Source organism: Acanthochromis polyacanthus, chromosome 9 (genome assembly GCF_021347895.1).
Source record: "Acanthochromis polyacanthus isolate Apoly-LR-REF ecotype Palm Island chromosome 9, KAUST_Apoly_ChrSc, whole genome shotgun sequence".
Taxonomy (NCBI): Eukaryota; Metazoa; Chordata; class Actinopteri; family Pomacentridae; genus Acanthochromis; species Acanthochromis polyacanthus.
In genome coordinates, this window is record NC_067121.1 from 12171278 (window position 1) to 12188195 (window position 16918).

The 16918-nt window shown below is 38.0% G+C and overlaps 1 protein-coding gene and 2 long non-coding RNA genes across 6 annotated transcripts; 2 read left to right on the top strand and 1 right to left on the bottom strand.

The window, feature by feature from the left end:
- The first annotated feature begins 1514 nt into the window (after positions 1-1514).
- On the top strand, positions 1515-13903 carry LOC110970974 (putative ferric-chelate reductase 1). Of its 4 annotated transcripts, XR_007944266.1 has the most exons (12): positions 1515-1606; positions 2426-2523; positions 3847-4059; positions 6961-7080; positions 7493-7631; positions 7845-7936; positions 8163-8210; positions 10971-11135; positions 11789-11909; positions 12208-12346; positions 12562-12675; positions 13374-13903. XR_007944266.1 is itself a non-coding variant. In XM_051953420.1 (7 exons), the coding sequence occupies exons 2-7, from the start codon at positions 2428-2430 to the stop codon at positions 13424-13426; spliced, it is 735 nt and encodes a 244-aa protein (XP_051809380.1). In that variant the 5' UTR covers positions 1515-1606; positions 2426-2427; the 3' UTR covers positions 13427-13903. The 4 variants fall into 4 exon arrangements, 3 of the variants coding, with proteins under 3 accessions (XP_051809380.1, XP_051809382.1, XP_051809381.1); XM_051953420.1 differs by lacking the exons at positions 7845-7936; positions 8163-8210; positions 10971-11135; positions 11789-11909; positions 12208-12346; XM_051953422.1 differs by lacking the exons at positions 6961-7080; positions 7493-7631; positions 7845-7936; positions 8163-8210; positions 10971-11135.
- On the top strand, positions 4895-5558 carry LOC127535422 (uncharacterized). The gene is made up of 3 exons (XR_007944270.1): positions 4895-5017; positions 5224-5300; positions 5523-5558. It is a non-coding gene; the product is annotated as an uncharacterized LOC127535422 (long non-coding RNA).
- On the bottom strand, positions 11115-16703 carry LOC127535430 (uncharacterized). The gene is made up of 3 exons (XR_007944281.1): positions 16454-16703; positions 14989-15448; positions 11115-11130 (listed from the first exon to the last, which is right to left on the bottom strand). It is a non-coding gene; the product is annotated as an uncharacterized LOC127535430 (long non-coding RNA).
- Between the last annotated feature and the right edge of the window lie 215 nt (positions 16704-16918).

The window sequence follows — 16918 nt, forward strand, 5'->3', positions numbered from 1 at the left end:
AGGGATGTTGGATAACATTTGAAAATATGAAGGTAGAAAATTAATATAGAATGACATTTGGCCTTCAGTAGAAAGTCAGTGCTTAGACATTGACCTGCTGCTGGAAATTCTTCTATCAAATTTTCAATAGATCTCCAACTGCAAAAGAGAAAATACAATTCATAGTTAAACCTTCTTTTTAATGTACATTAAAAGAAGGTTTAACTGAGGTTTCTGCCTGATGGGGCATTATTCTCATTGTTTGTAAAGGGGTGTCTTTTGGGAAATCAGTTTTTCCATTGTGCTCAGTTTCTGCTGTCAAGCAGGCGGATATTGTCTTCTAAAGAAAGCTGGGAAGGACAAAAGAAATTTGATCGGGCTTTGCTCTCGGCAAAGACACACTCAGGAGGGTTTAAATATAATTTCAGGGACTTTTGTGGCAAAATCAGAGAGAAACACAAAATGTATTCACTGTATATGTTATACACTTACAGACCACTGAGCTGAATACATTTAAGAATTCATCCTATTTCACTCTCAGTTTATTTGTCTGCTGTGGAAATATCAGATGCTGCCCTTTGTTTGGTTGTTGTTTCTGTAGTGTAGTCTTTGGTCATTTTGCATTTAAGCTACAAACCCAGGATGAGCAGATGAACAACAAACAACATTACGAAACAAAGTAAGAACTGCTTTTGGGAAAACTGAAGACAGAAACAACATAACTAGCCAGACAGGAATGTTCAGTCAAGACATCACTTGGCATACAGGCACCAAACAGTCCAGTTTGTCTCTGCGACACAGTGTCATTAACTTGTGACACCAGTTTGTCTATTGTGTTTAGCAAAGACGCATCACATTCCATGCTGTTACAATGAAGTTTTCTCACGAACTGCCAACCGAGAGTTTCATAATAAAAAAAAAAACAAGTTAATCTTACTGAAAAATATCATAAAACTTGCTCTGATAATAGTTTGGACTTTAAAACTTTAGCAAAATGTATTTCTCTTTTAAAACATATGCTGTCCAAATGCATTTATTCAGCACTTTGAGTGTGCTACGTTTGAAATCCCTTCCTTTTGTTTATGAAAAAGATCTGCTGTTATTCAAGTTAATCGTCTTATAATCTCAGTTATACTCACAGTTTTCATTTGAACAGTAAAATCTCTGTAGTCTGAATTTACCTTCATATGTAAGTTTATATCACTTCAATTCAATCCAGACTAAATATTGACTTTGATGTCCCCTGTTTATTTGTGGATGACAGCATTCAATAACTTAAACTTTGAGCTGAAATCAGTCATTTAAAAAAACTCCAGACGGAAGTGCATTGTACGGAAACAAACATTTTTCCCCTCAGGAGTCACAAGGCTCATTTTTGAGAAGGTGCCTCAGTGACGTGAATAAAAAAGGAAGTGCAGCAGGTAAGGAGTCAGACAGGTGTGCTTTTATGGCCCCGCCCCTTCAGGATGCTGCAACAAAGCTCCTCCCCCTTCCTGCATCACCTGTACTGCTGAGCATCAGTGCTGACGTCCGCTGATTTAAATCGTTCCCACAAGGATCAAACGCACTCAGACGAGCAGAAACAGCTGAACAGCAAACATTCAGCACTTAAGACTCACAGCATCAAGTAAGTCTCTCAGATATTTATACTTGGATTCTCCCGGATAGTTGCCTTTAATCTTTTGTTTGTTTGTTTTTTGTTTTTGGATTTTAATTAATTTATAAAGGCTGAATAAGTTCATTTTTAGAATTTTAGTAAATGTGAAAAGATTATCTATTACATCATACAGAATATGATTATTTAATAACGTTGGTTTTCCATGAAATAGTCTGAAAGCATCCTGAAATACTGGTTTTGTTTTTGAATTTCAGGCATTTAATTTTCCTCAAAAGCCTCAGAAAGATGCCAAAATGATGTATTTAACAGTATTTATTCTATATACACTACCAGTCAAAAGTTTGGACACACCTTCTCATTCAAAGATTTTTAATTATTTGCATTATTTTCGACATTGTAGATTAATACTAAAGATTAACACATTTTGTGTTCAGTATTATTATACAGTGTATAAATAACAAAATAAAAACCATTGAGTGAGAAGGTGTGTTCAAACTTTTGGCAACTTTTTGGCAGTGTATGTTTCAGTGTGCAGGATAATAGTAGTTTTTGTGAGTTTATATAGAATGTTTTTGTGCTTTTTTACTAGTATTGTATGGACATGTGTATAAAGCAATAGTTTTGTTTTCTGTACAGGCCAGTCTTAATCTTTTCACTGAACCAAATCTTAGCTGAATTACAATCATGAATTGTGCTGACATGAATAATTACAACAAATTAAAATACTAGAAATCCTATAATACTATGAACAACTATTTAAAAGTAAATTTTGTGTCTGTTTATTTTTTATTTACTCTTTGCTGTGTATTTTTTGTGCCTTCCTGGCAGGAATGAAGCAAGCATTTATCCTACTGATCTCCATTGTGGTGGTTTTTGTGGCGCCAGATGCCCAAGGAACAGCTCACCTGTCATTTTCAAACACAACAGTAAGTTTCAATTGAAATGAATCCTCTCAGCATGTCGTACCATAATACCACTGTGACCACCTGTACCCATACACTGTACATCTACAAGTCAACATGAATTTTAGATTAAAAAGATAACGCTATAAGTGGTCTCTGAATTGATATTTAAAATAAATACTTACCATCTACAGTAAAATTGAGTTTTAAATAGCACTAGATTAGTTTGATTCTGTATTGTTTTAACATATTATACAAATGTCCCAGTTTTCCTTGGAGAACATTAAATATTTAAAGTATTTATTTTGGGTTCAAAACTATAATTATGATTCTTCTTAGTTTGTATTTATTTTAACGTGTCCATCTCCAGAGTTTGGACTTCTATGGATGCTTTTATATTTATATATATATTTGTTGAATTGATAATGTCTTTTCCATTACCCAATTTTGTTCAGTTTAAAGGCATAATTTATTATACCAGCTCTTATTCTCAACTGGATTCAGGTCAGGGCTCTGACTTGACAAGTCATACCACTAACTTTGTTGTCTTAAACCAACTTCAAGTGGTAACCCTTAGATTTATGCACTGGCTCATTGTCTTGCCGGAAACAAATCTTTTCTCAAGATTCAGTTCTCTATGAGATTGCATTCAGATTGTCCTCCAGGATTTTCCTATACTTTGCTGCATTCTTTTCATCTTCTACCTTTGACAGCCTACCAGGGTCTCCTGTTGAGAAGCATCCCAATATCATGATGCTGCCACCACCATGCCTCATCGTGTGGATGGTGTGTGCGTGATGGGCAATGTTTTGTGTCACCAAAAATAGCGTCAAGTCTGAAGGTCAAAAAACTGCATTTCAGGCCAAAGAACCTTCTCCTGCATGCCTTTTTGGGAAATTCCACTGATTGAATATGAGCTCCCCCCCCCAAAACTGCTTTCTCTTTGCCACTCTCCCAATAAAACTTGACAGGTGGATTTGTGAATTTGTAACTGACATTGCTTTGACAAAAAGAGTCTTTTTTTTTGTAAAACAATGTTCAAAACCTTGAATGTTGAAAGCCATAATATTCAACATAAATTTACCAAAGGGAGTAAAAATGAGCAGAACAACTTTGTAAAAATGATGGCAGTTCCCTTTAATTCCAGCCAGCACCAGTTGTGCTTGATGTCTACATTTTTACTCATGAAAAAAATCAGACGATCAGCTCAAAGTTATGACTCATTTAAATGTGTTTGTCTGCAGTAGAGGTAAAATCAAAGAAAATATCAGCTGTTATAAAGTGTTTACTCATAGGTGGAGGCTGTTACCTGTCCTGTGATTTTAAGTATGATTGTGTGTCTACCAGGCGAACGTCACTCGGGCAGGTTGTGGAAGCACTGTGCTGTGTGTGGATACACCAAGGGGTTGTGACCCTTCAACAAACAACACTTGCCTGTTTGCAGCTGTGAATGGCACTGCTGTAATGGCTCCAAATGGCACCAATCTGACTGTCCAACTGAGTGGAACAAGCAATAATAACAGCTTCATCGCATTTGCACTCACTGCAAATGCATCTGAGGTACAGCACACAAAAAATACTTTATTTTTTCAGACCCTTTGTGTAACAAGACAAAATACAATCATCAAATAAAGTCACTATTTGACTTATGTATTTCTTAAGTGACTTAGCTTAGATGTAGGCAGAGGTGAAGACACAGACAGAACAAGAAAGACTTGAATCTCAACTATTGTCTGTACCGCTTCATAAGATCACTGACTTATTTCCATCTTTGTTATTCTGAACTTAACCTCTTTGTTCATTTTAAGGATCCGTGTAAACCTTTCACCACTACGTCTTTTCTCAGGGTAACTCCACGGTTTTCATCTGTGGAAGGAACAATACGGAATTCTTCTTCCGGACAATGCTGAGAAACAACACCAGTGAAATCTCACTGCAACAGAGAGGGGAGGACTCAACTTTTCTTACACTAAATACTGTATTTATTGTTTCTTCATACAGGAAACAAACCTCATGTAAATCATACAAATTACACCAGTAATCAAATACACAGACTCTGCAAACTGTTCAATAAAGATTGTATTTCAGTCTTAGTTGCACTCTCAGGTGTCAGGTGTCCAGATTTGTGGTCAACGTCCTTAAACAGGTACCAAACTCTTTAGATTTATCCTTAAAATCATCCAAAACTTCAACATAATGTTCCAATTCAAATAAAGAAAAGCAATTTTTATCCAAACATCACAAATGTCTGCAATTAAAATGAAGCAAAGCTTTCCTCCCAAAGGGTTAGATTATCAAATTAAATATTAATTTGTTTAGCTTAACATTGCTGTAATTTTACATCAACATATCTGACGTCATGTCACATTACCTTTTCAGAATGTGACAGGAATACAAACTCGACAACAGACAGAAGGATCCAGTGTGTGTTTACCATCCCCGGAAGTGAACGCCACCATGTCGAGGAGCGCGGTAACCACCTTTGTCGTCCTACTTTTGACTGGAGAGGTAAACGAAAGTAAGTGAACAAACTTGACCACAGTCTGTACACTATAACCTTTTATCTGAATGTTTATCCATGTAAGTAGGACCATATCTGATATGTTACTAGTACAGATACCAAGACAGTGCTGTGTAGAACTGAAGAATACATTATTTCTAAATGCCATTTCGTTCTGCTTCTTAGAGACTCACCAACACATTTGTCAATGTTTTATTCTTCAGCTGCTCTTGGGAACATCACAGTCAACGTGACCACCGCCGCTCTGAACCTCCTCGACCCCTCCAGCAACCTGAACTCTGTCAAGTCACACAACACCAGTCAACTCTATATCTGCAATATTACACATGAAACTAACACATACACCACCACAATCGACTAAAGGTATGACTCGTTTAAATGTGTTCTGTCTGCAGTCAGGGCTAAAATAGGGGCAGAAAATACCAGCCAGTTTAAAAGTGTTTAGACATGACTGGAGGCTGTTACCTGTCCTTGATTTTAAGTATGATTGTGTGTCTACCAGGCGAACGTCACTCGGGCAGGTTGTGGAGAGACTAAACTGTGTGTGGAGGACACCAGAGGATTGTGACCCTTCAACAAAACAACACTTGCCTGTTTACATCTGTGAATGGCACTGCTGGAACGGCTCCAAATGGCACACGCTGACTTTTGACTGAGTGCATCAGGCAGTGGGGATCGCTACGTTGCAGTGGCACTCACTGCAAATGCATGCTGAGGTAGAGCACACAAAAATACCTTCACTTTATGTAAAGTTCAGCTCAGACCCTGTGTGTAGCACAGCAAAATAGATTCATTAAACAGAACATGATCACAGAATATTACAAACAGTTATAATGTTCCTGTGTAAAGAGCAATGCAAAACAATTAACAAATAATAAATAGTCGTATCTTTTGGTCAGATTTAAGATTTCTTTGTGACATAGACAGGTTCATTGTAGCAATTTACTGTCACATTCCTTTTAGCAGGGATATCTGTCAAATATTTGAGTTGTATATACTTAACTGACATTTAGTCAGTTTAGATGTTGGTTCAAACATATACTGAATATACTAATAGAATTAGACTTGACATTGATAGGAAAGCTCCTCATAAACCTCTGCCTGCCATAATCTGTCTCTCGCTGGTCCCAGCATAATCAATGGTGAGCCAACTGGCATCGTAAAATTACATAAAAATCAAAAACAAAATGGTACAGTAAAAGTTGTTTCACCAAATTTTAACTATTTGTTCCCTTCTAAACTAATATTCAGTTAATTTCAGTTTCAAGTTACTGAGACAGTAACTATACAAATTTAAACTGTTCTAGCTTAAAAAGCTAACGAGCTAGCATTTGGTAGGAAACGGGCAAATAATAGCCATGTTAAACAATTAGAGTATAAGTTGGTTCAGCAGCATTGTCAATTGTTCCCTTTCTAAAATAATATGCAGTTAAGTCAAGTTCAACATTACGATGATAGTAATTATGCAAATTTAAACCGTTCTAGCTAGCAAAGCTAATGAGGTAGTGCTTGCTTAAAAACTGGCAATAATAACTACACGTAAAACAAGCTGAACAAGATTTTATAACCAAATGCTTGACTATTTGTACCTTTCTCAATTGATATTCTGTTAGGTTTAGTTCATCATTGCAGAGGTAGCAATTAAAAAAATTTAAACTGTTTGAGCTAGTAAAGCTAATGAGCTAGCACTTGCTGAAAACTCACAAAATTGAGTAAGTTAAAACCAAACAAGTGGAATATTCACTTTAGTTACCTTCAACGTGCTCACATAAAGATTGATGAACAGACCTGACTGACTGGAATATGCAAAATAGTTCCAACAAGGGTTTGATCATCAGGCTGAGTCTTTGACTTAGTCACAGCTGAAACAGTAGTTGAATTTAACCTGTGTTCATTTTAAGGAAACCATCTTAACCTTTCACCACTACTTCTTTCCTCAGGGTACCAGTATGCTTTATGTCTGTGGTAGAAACAACACAGCTAGTGGAGTCAATGGGACATTCTTCTTCCTGACAGCGCAGAGAAACAACACCAACCAAATGATCACTATCATGAGCAGGGTGAGGCCTCAACTTCACTTATGATAAATTTTGTATTTAATGCATTCTTCATACAAGAAACAAACTTCATGTAAATCATACAAATTACACCAGTAATGAAATACACAGAATCTGCAAACTGTTCAGTCAATATTGTATTTTCAGTTTTAGCTGCAGTCTCAGGGTGGTAATGTTAAGTGTCCCACATTTTGTGGTCACTGTGCTTAACCATGCTACCAAAGCTCTCCAGATTCATTCTTGAAATCATTCAAAGCACACAAAAGTATGTAATTAAAATGAAGCCAAAGCCCCCGACCCTCCCCCCCCACCGCCCCCAAAGGGTTAGATTGCAAATTAAAATATTTAATTTGATTAGTTTAACTTTTTTTTTCACATCAACATATCTGACTTCATGTCACATTACCTTTTTCAGAATATGACAACAATGCAAAACACGACAACAGTAACAAAGATCCAGTGTGTGTTTGACGTCCCCGGAGTGAACGCCTCCAGGTCGAGGACCGAGGACACCACCTTCGTTCTCCTACTTGGGTCTGGAATGGTAAACGGAAGTAAGTGAACAAACATGAGCACAGACTGTACACTGTAACCTTTACTGAATGTTTATCCATGTAAAGTAGGACCATATCTGATATGTTACTAGTACAGATACAAGACAGTTGCTGTGTAGAACTGTAATTAAGAAGAATGAAATTATCTCTAAATGCCATTTCGTTCTGCTTCTAGAGACTCACACCACATTTGTCAATGTTTTTATTTTTCAGGTGATCTTGGGAACTTCACAGTCAACGTGACCACCGCCGCTCTGAACCTCATCGACCCCACCAGCAACCTGAACACCAACACCACCTCCTCTGTAAGTCACACAACACCAGTCACACTCTATATCTGCAATATTACACATGAAAACAAATATATACACAACCTCAATCAGCTAAAAGTTATGACTCATTCAAATGTGTTCTGTCTGCAGTCAGGGCTAAAAAATAGGGGCAGAAAATACCAGCCATTTAAAAGTGTTTAGACATGACTGGAGGCTGTTACCTGTCCTGTGATTTTAAGTATGTTTGTGTGTCTACCAGTTGAACATCACTCGGACAGGTTGTGGAGAGACTAAACTGTGTGTGGAGGTACCAGAGGATTGTGACCCTTCAACAAACAACACTTGCCTGTTTACATCTGTGATGGTCAACACAACGAATGGCACAACGTTCAGTTTTGAACTGAGTGGATCAAGCAGTGGGGATGGCTATGTTGGAGTGGCACTCGGTGCAACTGCATCTGAGGTAGAGCACACAAAAATACCTTCACTTTTATGTAAAGTTTAGATCAGATCCTTTGTGTTGCATGGCAAAATAGATTCATTAAACAAAAGTGGAGATATTTTTCACAGAATATTTCAAACAGTATAAGGTTCCTGTGTTAAGAGGAAGGAAAACATTTTACCTAATTAATGACATTTAATGGTAATATTAACAATAACCAACAAAGGACAAGAGCAAGTGGCTAATATCAAAATTAACTATAAATAAACAAAATTAGAGCACAAGTTGTTCACCAAGTGTTTAACTGTTTGTTCCTTCTTAGTAAACATTCAGTTAGATTCAGTTCAACATTACTGAGACAGTAATTATACAAATTTAAATGTTACTAGCTACAAGGGTAACAAATTAATATTTGTTAACAACTGGCAGGATTAACTGTAAGTAAAGGATACTTTTCACTAGTTGTTCACCAAATATTTGACTATTTGTGCCTTTCTCAACTAACACTAATTCAAGTTCAGTTCATCATTACAGAGGTAGAAATTATACAAATATAAACAGTTTTAACTAGAAAAGTTAATGAGATAGCATTTCCTGAAAACTAGCAAAATTAAGTAAATATAAAACAAGGAAAGTGCAATAATCACTAGAATTTTTTTTTTTTTTGCAGAGTTGGACCAATTGCTCATGCATTCTTTAAAATAAAATTTGGATTTAATTTTAGCAACAATATTGCCAAACATTAGACTTTATTTGTGGATTTTTAAGAACAAACTTTTACCAACAGGTCTGTGTTTAAAAATGACACTAATGACACAAATGTCTTGTGTATAAACTAACAATATTTAAACTTGTTGGGGTTAATTCATAGTGGCAATCCTATTTCCCACTGGAAAGAATTGTGCTTCAATGGTTGTTTTTAAAATATGCTATATTAAAGAACAATGAATGGACCTGACTGACTTGAATATGGTTGATAGTCCCAACAAGGTTTTGTCCTAAGACTATTTGAGACTTAATCACAGCTAAGACAGTACATTTTCACCCAGATTAAAAGTAATGGAGAGTTCACTTAACTGCTATGTAATACTAAGGTAGATTGATAACTACATCCCAACAGGCACACGTGCCTCTGTAGTAATGTCCATGTAACCACAAGAGTTACATCGACTTGTCTCTTTATTCATTTCCTTTACTGGTCTCTGTCAATAGTGACTCACCCAAATGCAAAACATCTGCTGTAATGTGACATAGACATGTGACAGAACAAGAAAGGCTGGTATCTCAACTGTTGTCTGGACTGTTTCAGACTATAGGAATTTATTCCATGTTTGTGATGTTAAATTCACCATCAGAATTCACTTTGAGGAATCCATCTTAACCTTTCAACCACTTCATCTTTCCTCAGGTACCAGTACGCTTTATGTCTGTGGTAGAAATGGCACAACTAATGGAGTCAATGGGACGTTCTTCTTCCTGACAGTGGAGATAAAACAACACCACACGGAAACGCTCACTTGTCATTAATGGGGTGAGGCCTCAACTTCACTTAGAATAAATACTGCATTTATTGCATTCTTCATACAGAAAAACAAACTTCATGTAAATCATACAAATAAACCAGTAATCAGATACACAGACTCTGGCAAAACTGTTCAGTCAAGACTGTATTTTCAGTTTTGTTGCATTCTCAGAGTGGCAATGTGAAGTATCTAATTTGTGGTCACTGTGCTTAAACATGCTACAAAGCTCTCCAGAATTATGCTTAAAATGATCCAAAACACACAAATGTCTGGAACTCAAATGAAGCAAAACTTTTTTTTCTCCCAAAGGGAGATAATATTTAATTTGCTTAGCGTAACTTTGCTGTTTTTCACATCAACATATCTGACTTCATGCCACATTACATTTCAGAGCGGCAACAGGACTACAAAACCTGACAACAGATACAAAGATCCAGTGTGCGTTTGACATCCCCGGAGTCGCACCGAGGAACGCGAACACCACCTTGTCCTCCAACTTGGGTCTGGAAATGTAACCGGAGGTAAGTGGACAAACACGAGCACAAACTGTACACTATAACCTTTACTCAATGTTGTCCATGTAAAATAGACCCACATATAATGCTGGTACAGATGCCAAGACAGTTGCTGTCTACAACTGTAAATCAAAAAAAAAATTGAAAAAAGATTGAACTGCTCTCTAAATGCCATTTCATTCTGATTCTTAGCAACTACCTACACATTTGACAATTTTTCATTCTTCAGGTAATCTTGGGTCCTTCAACGCCAGTGTGATCACTCCTCCTCTGACCTGGCCGACCCAGCCAGCAACGTTAACCCCACCAACACCAACTCCGTAATTTACCAGCACCAGTCATACTCTATATCTGCAATATTACACATGCAAAAACCACAATCAGCTAAAAGTTCATGACTCATTAAATGTGTTCATGTCTGCAGTCAGGGCTAAAAAAAAAAAAAGAGGGCAGAAAATACCAGCCATTTAAAAGTGTTTAGACATGACTGGAGGCTGTTACCTGTCCTTTAATATTAAGCATGTTTGTATGTCTACCAGGTGAACATCAATCGGACAGGTTGTGGAACCACTAAACTGTGTGTGGAGACACCAGAGGATTGTGACCCTTCAACAAACAACACTTGCCTGTTTACATCTGTGGATGGCACTGCTGGAACGGCTCCAAATGGCACAACGCTGAGTTTTGAACTGAGTGGAACAAGCAGTGGGGATCGCTACGTTGGAGTGGCACTCACTGCAAATGCATCTGAGGTAGAGCACACAAAAATACCTTCACTTTTATGTAAAGTTCAGCTCAGACCTTTTGTGTTCCTTTCTTAGAAAGGAAATTTAATTTTGAGCAACGATATTGACCAAATACTGAACATCTTTGCACATTTTGAAGTTCCAACAAGTCTGTCTATTTGAATATCTATATCACAGTTGAGATAGTATAATTTCACCCAGAATAAAAGTAATGGAGAGTTCACATATGTGCTATGTAATACTAAGGTTAATGATAACTACATCCATACGGCATCAGCATCCCCTGTGGTAACCATGTAACCATCAAAGGAGCATTGACTTGTCTCTTTATTCATTCCTTTATTGGTCTCTGTCAATAGTGACTCACCCAAATGCAAACATCTGCTGAAACATGACATAGACATGTGACATTAATGGTCTTATTATGTAATTTATTGAGTTTATTAAGGCTTCCTGAGTGACACGATTGACTAGTGTGTTTTTATTTTAAAAATTGTCTGTGAAGACATAGACAGAACAAGAAAAGCTGGAATCTCAACTGTTGTCTGGACTGTTTCAGAACTAGAGTGATTTATTTCCATGTTTGTGATGTTAAATTTCACCTCTGAGTTCACTTTAAGGAAACCATTTTAACCATTCAAAACTTCTTCTTTCGTCAGGGTACCGGTATGCTTTATGTCTGCGGTAGAAACGGCACAACTAATGGAGTCAATGGACGTTCTTCTTCCTGACAGTGCAGAGAAAACAACACCAACGGAGACCTCCACTGTCATGAACGTGGTGAGACCTCAACTTCACTTAAAATAAATATTGTATTTATTGCATTCTTCATACTAGAAACAAACTTCATGTAAATCATACAAATTACACCAGTAATGAAATACACAGGCTCTGCAAACTGTTCAGTCAAGATTGTATTTTCAGTTTTAGCTGCAGTCTCAGGGTGGCAATGTCAAGTATCTAGATTTTGTGGTCCACTGTGCTTAAACATGCTACCAAAGCTCTACAGATTCATTCTTAAAATCATCCAAAACACACAAATGCCTGTAATTCAACTTTACGTGACATTAAATTTCAGACAGCAACAGGAATACAAAACCTGACAACAGACGCAAAGATCCAGTGTGTGTTTGACGTCCCTGGAGTGAACGCCTCCAGGTCGAGGAACGCGGAAACCACCTTCGTCCTCCAACTTGGGTCTGGAATGGTAAACGGAAGTAAGTGACAAACACAGACTGTACACTGTAACCTTCACTGATTATTTATCTATGTAAATAGTTCCACATATGATATGTTACTGGCACAGATGTTCATGACAGTTACTGCCAACAACTGTAAATTTAAAAAAAAGAAGAATGAACTGCTTTCTAAATGCTGTTTCATTCTGATCTTAGTGACTCACCTACACATTTGGGAATGTTTCATTCTTCAGGTACTCTCGGGCCCTTCATCGCCAACGTGACCACCACCGCTCTGAACCTCCTCGATCCAACCAGCAACCTGAACACCACCATGTCAGGGGCAAACAGAGCCCTTCTCCCTCAGGGTAAATAACACGTTGCCATTTCATATTCAAAATGCAAGCCTTAGGGCTTTCTTTTGGGAATCTGGCCAATCCTGCAACCAAACACTATGACTGCCATTAATATATAAAATCAGGTAGTTGGAGTCACACAGGTCCACATTAAGCAAACTCCCTGTTAATTGTTACTTGATTCGCTCATTGTCCTCAAAGTTGTAAAAAACACAATTTAGGGTCATAACTGTAGAAGTAATTTTGGGAAATGCTGACAGTCTTTTCAGTTCCCTCAAATAGATGTGGAAGTTTCTCTGGAGCTTTCAGAGTGAAGTTTTCTAGCAGTGGTGGAAACTGTAGATAAACAATTGTAAAATCTGCCTTTTAAGAAATCTGATGAGGTTTAAAGCTACAGAACTGTTGTTCAAGTCAATTCTCCGGAAGTATCTTTTTTTGTTTGGTGGCTATAACAAAAACAATATAACCAACAAATTTATTCCTCACTTTTCTGTCACTGCTGTTAATTCAGCAATAATGTTTTGCTTGTATTACTGTTTTTATGTAAGAAATGATAAAAACAAACAAAAAAACAAAATGCAATACATAATGATGATCCTTGTTGTCAGCTGTTTCTTTTATGACTGCATTCTGTGCAGCTTACTTGCAAAATGCAGAAACCCTGATAGATGTTTTCTGACAAATGCCCTTTCCGTCATTTTCCCTGCCAGCTTTGCCGCTGCTGCTGAGCATCTTTGTCCTTTCCATCCTGAAGACAGCCTGAGACAGTCCATAGACGAAGCTGAGACCCAATGAAGACACAATGATGACACGTTTGAGTGTCATAGTGTTTTAAATGTGTTTTTGCAGAACTTAAAATTATTTAAAGGATCTTTGTGCACCATGTTTGTACCTGATAACTACTTTGAGCTGAAGAATCTAATGACGTTCAGTTTGAAACAACCTTTTCTTGTTTTTGTGATCAAATGTTTTCTTATTTTTTTGTTGTCTCCCCAGTTTTTAAACACATTCCCTCTGACACCACAGCAGCATCTACAAATAGAAATTTCCAGACTTGGGTGTAACAAGTTTGAGCCGATATCGGCAGTAAACCACAGCCGCCAACGTTAGATTAAGAGACGCACAACCCAGCTCAGGATTGTTACCTTGTTTTGATGTGCATGGAATGTGACTGTAAACTATCTGTTGAGCGGATGACAGTGCATTTAACCTAAAAATACCAATAAAACTTATAAATAATCCTGTTTGTGGCATCGCATTGTTGACTCCTGTGATAAAACTGCACCTCCTGCGATGTCATCAAAACTAGGCCAATCTGACACCACAGTCTGGTGCTGAGGAGGCTGGGAAGAAGCTTGACTTAAAGCAGTTTTGTTTGGTTTACTCCTTTGCAAATATAATATTGGACTGAACTGTGCTGAGAACGAACATAACCAAAAACACACCTTGCAAGAAAATGTGTGTACTCACATGGACATGACTGTATATGTGAGTACATGTACAGTCAAGGACATAGTATATTATGAAATCAGCTGCATTTTTTGTTGTGCTCATTGTAGTTTTCAGGTAATACAACTTTAGTGCTACCAGGCATTGAAATTAACAAGAAATTGAAGAAAATAAAGGTGGTTTAAATTTTTTTTCCTTGACTGTACAAACCAGCTCATCGACATTCACTCCAAAAGTTGTTTCCAAAGTTCCAGAGCAGTGTCAGTTTAGATTAACGAATGGTAGAAAATGTATCAGGCACTATCTTCAATATTCGATTCAACTTTTCTGTTAGTATCACTTCTAAATCAAAAATTTCACTGGTGGTTTCCAAAACAAGGAATTCAAAGGCTTTGCTTTAGTTTAATAATATTATGAGAGGTTTTTCTCACACTTTTCTGATCATTTATAAATTAATTGATAAATGATAAATGGCACATATTTTATTAACCTCAGCCTTACATGCAATAAGCTGAAAGATCTGTTGTCGGACACTGTTCAAGAAATATTTTCTCACCTAAACTTGAAGTTGGATAATATAGTAGCTGAAGGAATTGATTCAAACTGCTGCAGCAACATGGCACAGATTTCACAGATTTTCTATGGAGTTCAGATCTGGTGAGCTGGTTGACCAGTCTAGCACTGTAATGCCATGGTCAATGAACTATTTGATAATGGTTTTGACAGATGTGGCGAGATGCCAGGTCCCGCAGGAAGACAAAATTCTATCTCCAAAAAAACCCCAAAACTCTTCAGCAGACAGAAGCGTGCAGTGCTCCAGAATCTCCTGTGAGATGGCTGCATTGATTTTGGATTTGATTATGCAAGTGGACTAACACCAGATATGGCACCCCAAATCATCACTGACTGTGGAAACTTCACACTGGACTTCAAGGAACTTTCATCCTGTAACTCTCCAGTCTTCCTTCAGCACTGGGACCTTGATTTCCAAAAGAGGTGGAAAATTTACTTTAGCAACAGACCAGTTTTTAACTCTACTCAGCCCAGGTAAGACACTTCTTATGTTGCTGGGTGTTCAGGAGTTGCTTGACAACAGGAATTCGGCACCTGTGGCTCATTTCCTGGACACATTTGGTCGTTCTGGATGTTCTGGCTCCCGCTTGGCTTTTCTTGACCGTCATCTCAAGCAAAGACTTGAGATGACAGGCTTTGATACAGCACTCAATGAACAGCAGCCTTTTCAGCTTTTGAGTCTTATCCTCCTCGTGAATGGTGTCAGTGACTGTCTTCTGGAGAGCTGTCAAATCAGCAGTCTTCTTAAGACTGTTTGTGTGTACTGAAAAAGATTGAGAATTTTGAGTTAATTAGATGATTAGAACTTTTCTTAAGGACTGTGTCAAGGGGCCCTTCAATGGCATCTCTGAAATCTTCTATTATTTTCACATTGATTTTGGGGAGTTCATGAGCTGTGAGTTGTTCAAGTAAAAAACAAAAGGCTTGACATATTTCAGTTTGTGTACTGACAATAGAACATATACATATTTTTTACTTTGTGAATGTCTGATAAAAAATACTGAAAATCATCCACCATATTCTAATTATATGAGATGCACTTTTCACCCTAATGTGTTTTAGGATTTGATTGTTTTGTATTACTTTTCACATCTTCGTGTGCTGCCAAATTGGTGATCATCCATGCATCGACACACCACTTTATCTTCATTAGAGTCGCAGGGGGGTGGAGCCTATCCCAGCTGACTTGGGCAAAGGTAGGGTACACCCTGGACATATCGTCAGTCTGTTGCAGGGCTACATATAGGCTGAATCCCAAACCGCCCCCTACACACTCCCCCTCCACTACCGAGTGTCACTCCAAAAGAAGTCACACTCGCAGCTGTGGAGGGCACCTGTTATTGAAGGGGGAGGGTATAAATACGATCGTCAGGAATGGGACGCCCTGTCGCCTCACCGGAAAACAGAAGACGTCATCGCCATGGTAACACAAAGACGCCTACTGTCATGGCTGTAGCGCTGTGGCACAGGTTGCAACTAACAAGGATCGCTGCTGCTTCCAGAAGACGAAAGCGTCCCACTTTTTTTCACTCACATGTTTTCCAATCCTATTATCTGGCATTTCAAATCCAACAAATGAATAAATGAATAAATGAATTCTGTCAGTTGTGTTCAAATTTTAAGGTGTCAGGGGGTGCACAATTAAATCAAACGTCAGCAGAGAAGAAGATTTGTTTCTTTTGATTTATCTTTTTACACCACTCTTTTTGTGATGTTCTGTCAGTGTGAAAAAGGCGTGGGAGAAATAAAGGACACATGTGGAACTCACATCAATATGTTTGTTTCCTCCTCCATTTCGATGTTGCACTTCCTGAAAAAGTTGTCCAGAGTGAGCATCGATGCAGACTCGCTATTTAAGGGCTGAACAGTCCACTCTCCCTCCGCACTACGCGGTTTGGGACGGCCCTTAATATGGAGGACCCTCCGCGGGAACGCGCAAACGGAGGGGTAGTGTGTAGGGATAGTGTGTAGGGGGCGGTTTGGGATTCAGCCATACAGACAAACAATCACTCTCGCATTCACACCTACAGGCAGTTTAGAATAATCAACTAACCTCAGCATATTTTTGGACTGTGGGAGGAAGCCGGAGTGCCCGGAGAAAACCTACACATGCACAGGGAGAAGATGCAAACTCCATGCAGAAAGATCTGGGGCAAGCTGGGATGTGAACCAGCAATCTTCTAGCTGCAAGGCACAAGTGCTAACTACCATGCCACTGTGCAGTCAAACTGGT

Bases quoted from the DNA above. Each gene is read 5' to 3' on its own strand.
- LOC110970974 (XM_051953420.1), top strand. From the start codon at position 2,428: ATGAAGCAAGCATTTATCCTACTGATCTCCATTGTGGTGGTTTTTGTG. The intron at 4,060-6,960 runs GTACAGCACACA...TTCTTTCCTCAG, and splicing joins TCACTGCAAATGCATCTGAG to GGTACCAGTATGCTTTATGT. The intron at 7,081-7,492 runs GTGAGGCCTCAA...TACCTTTTTCAG, and splicing joins TGATCACTATCATGAGCAGG to AATATGACAACAATGCAAAA.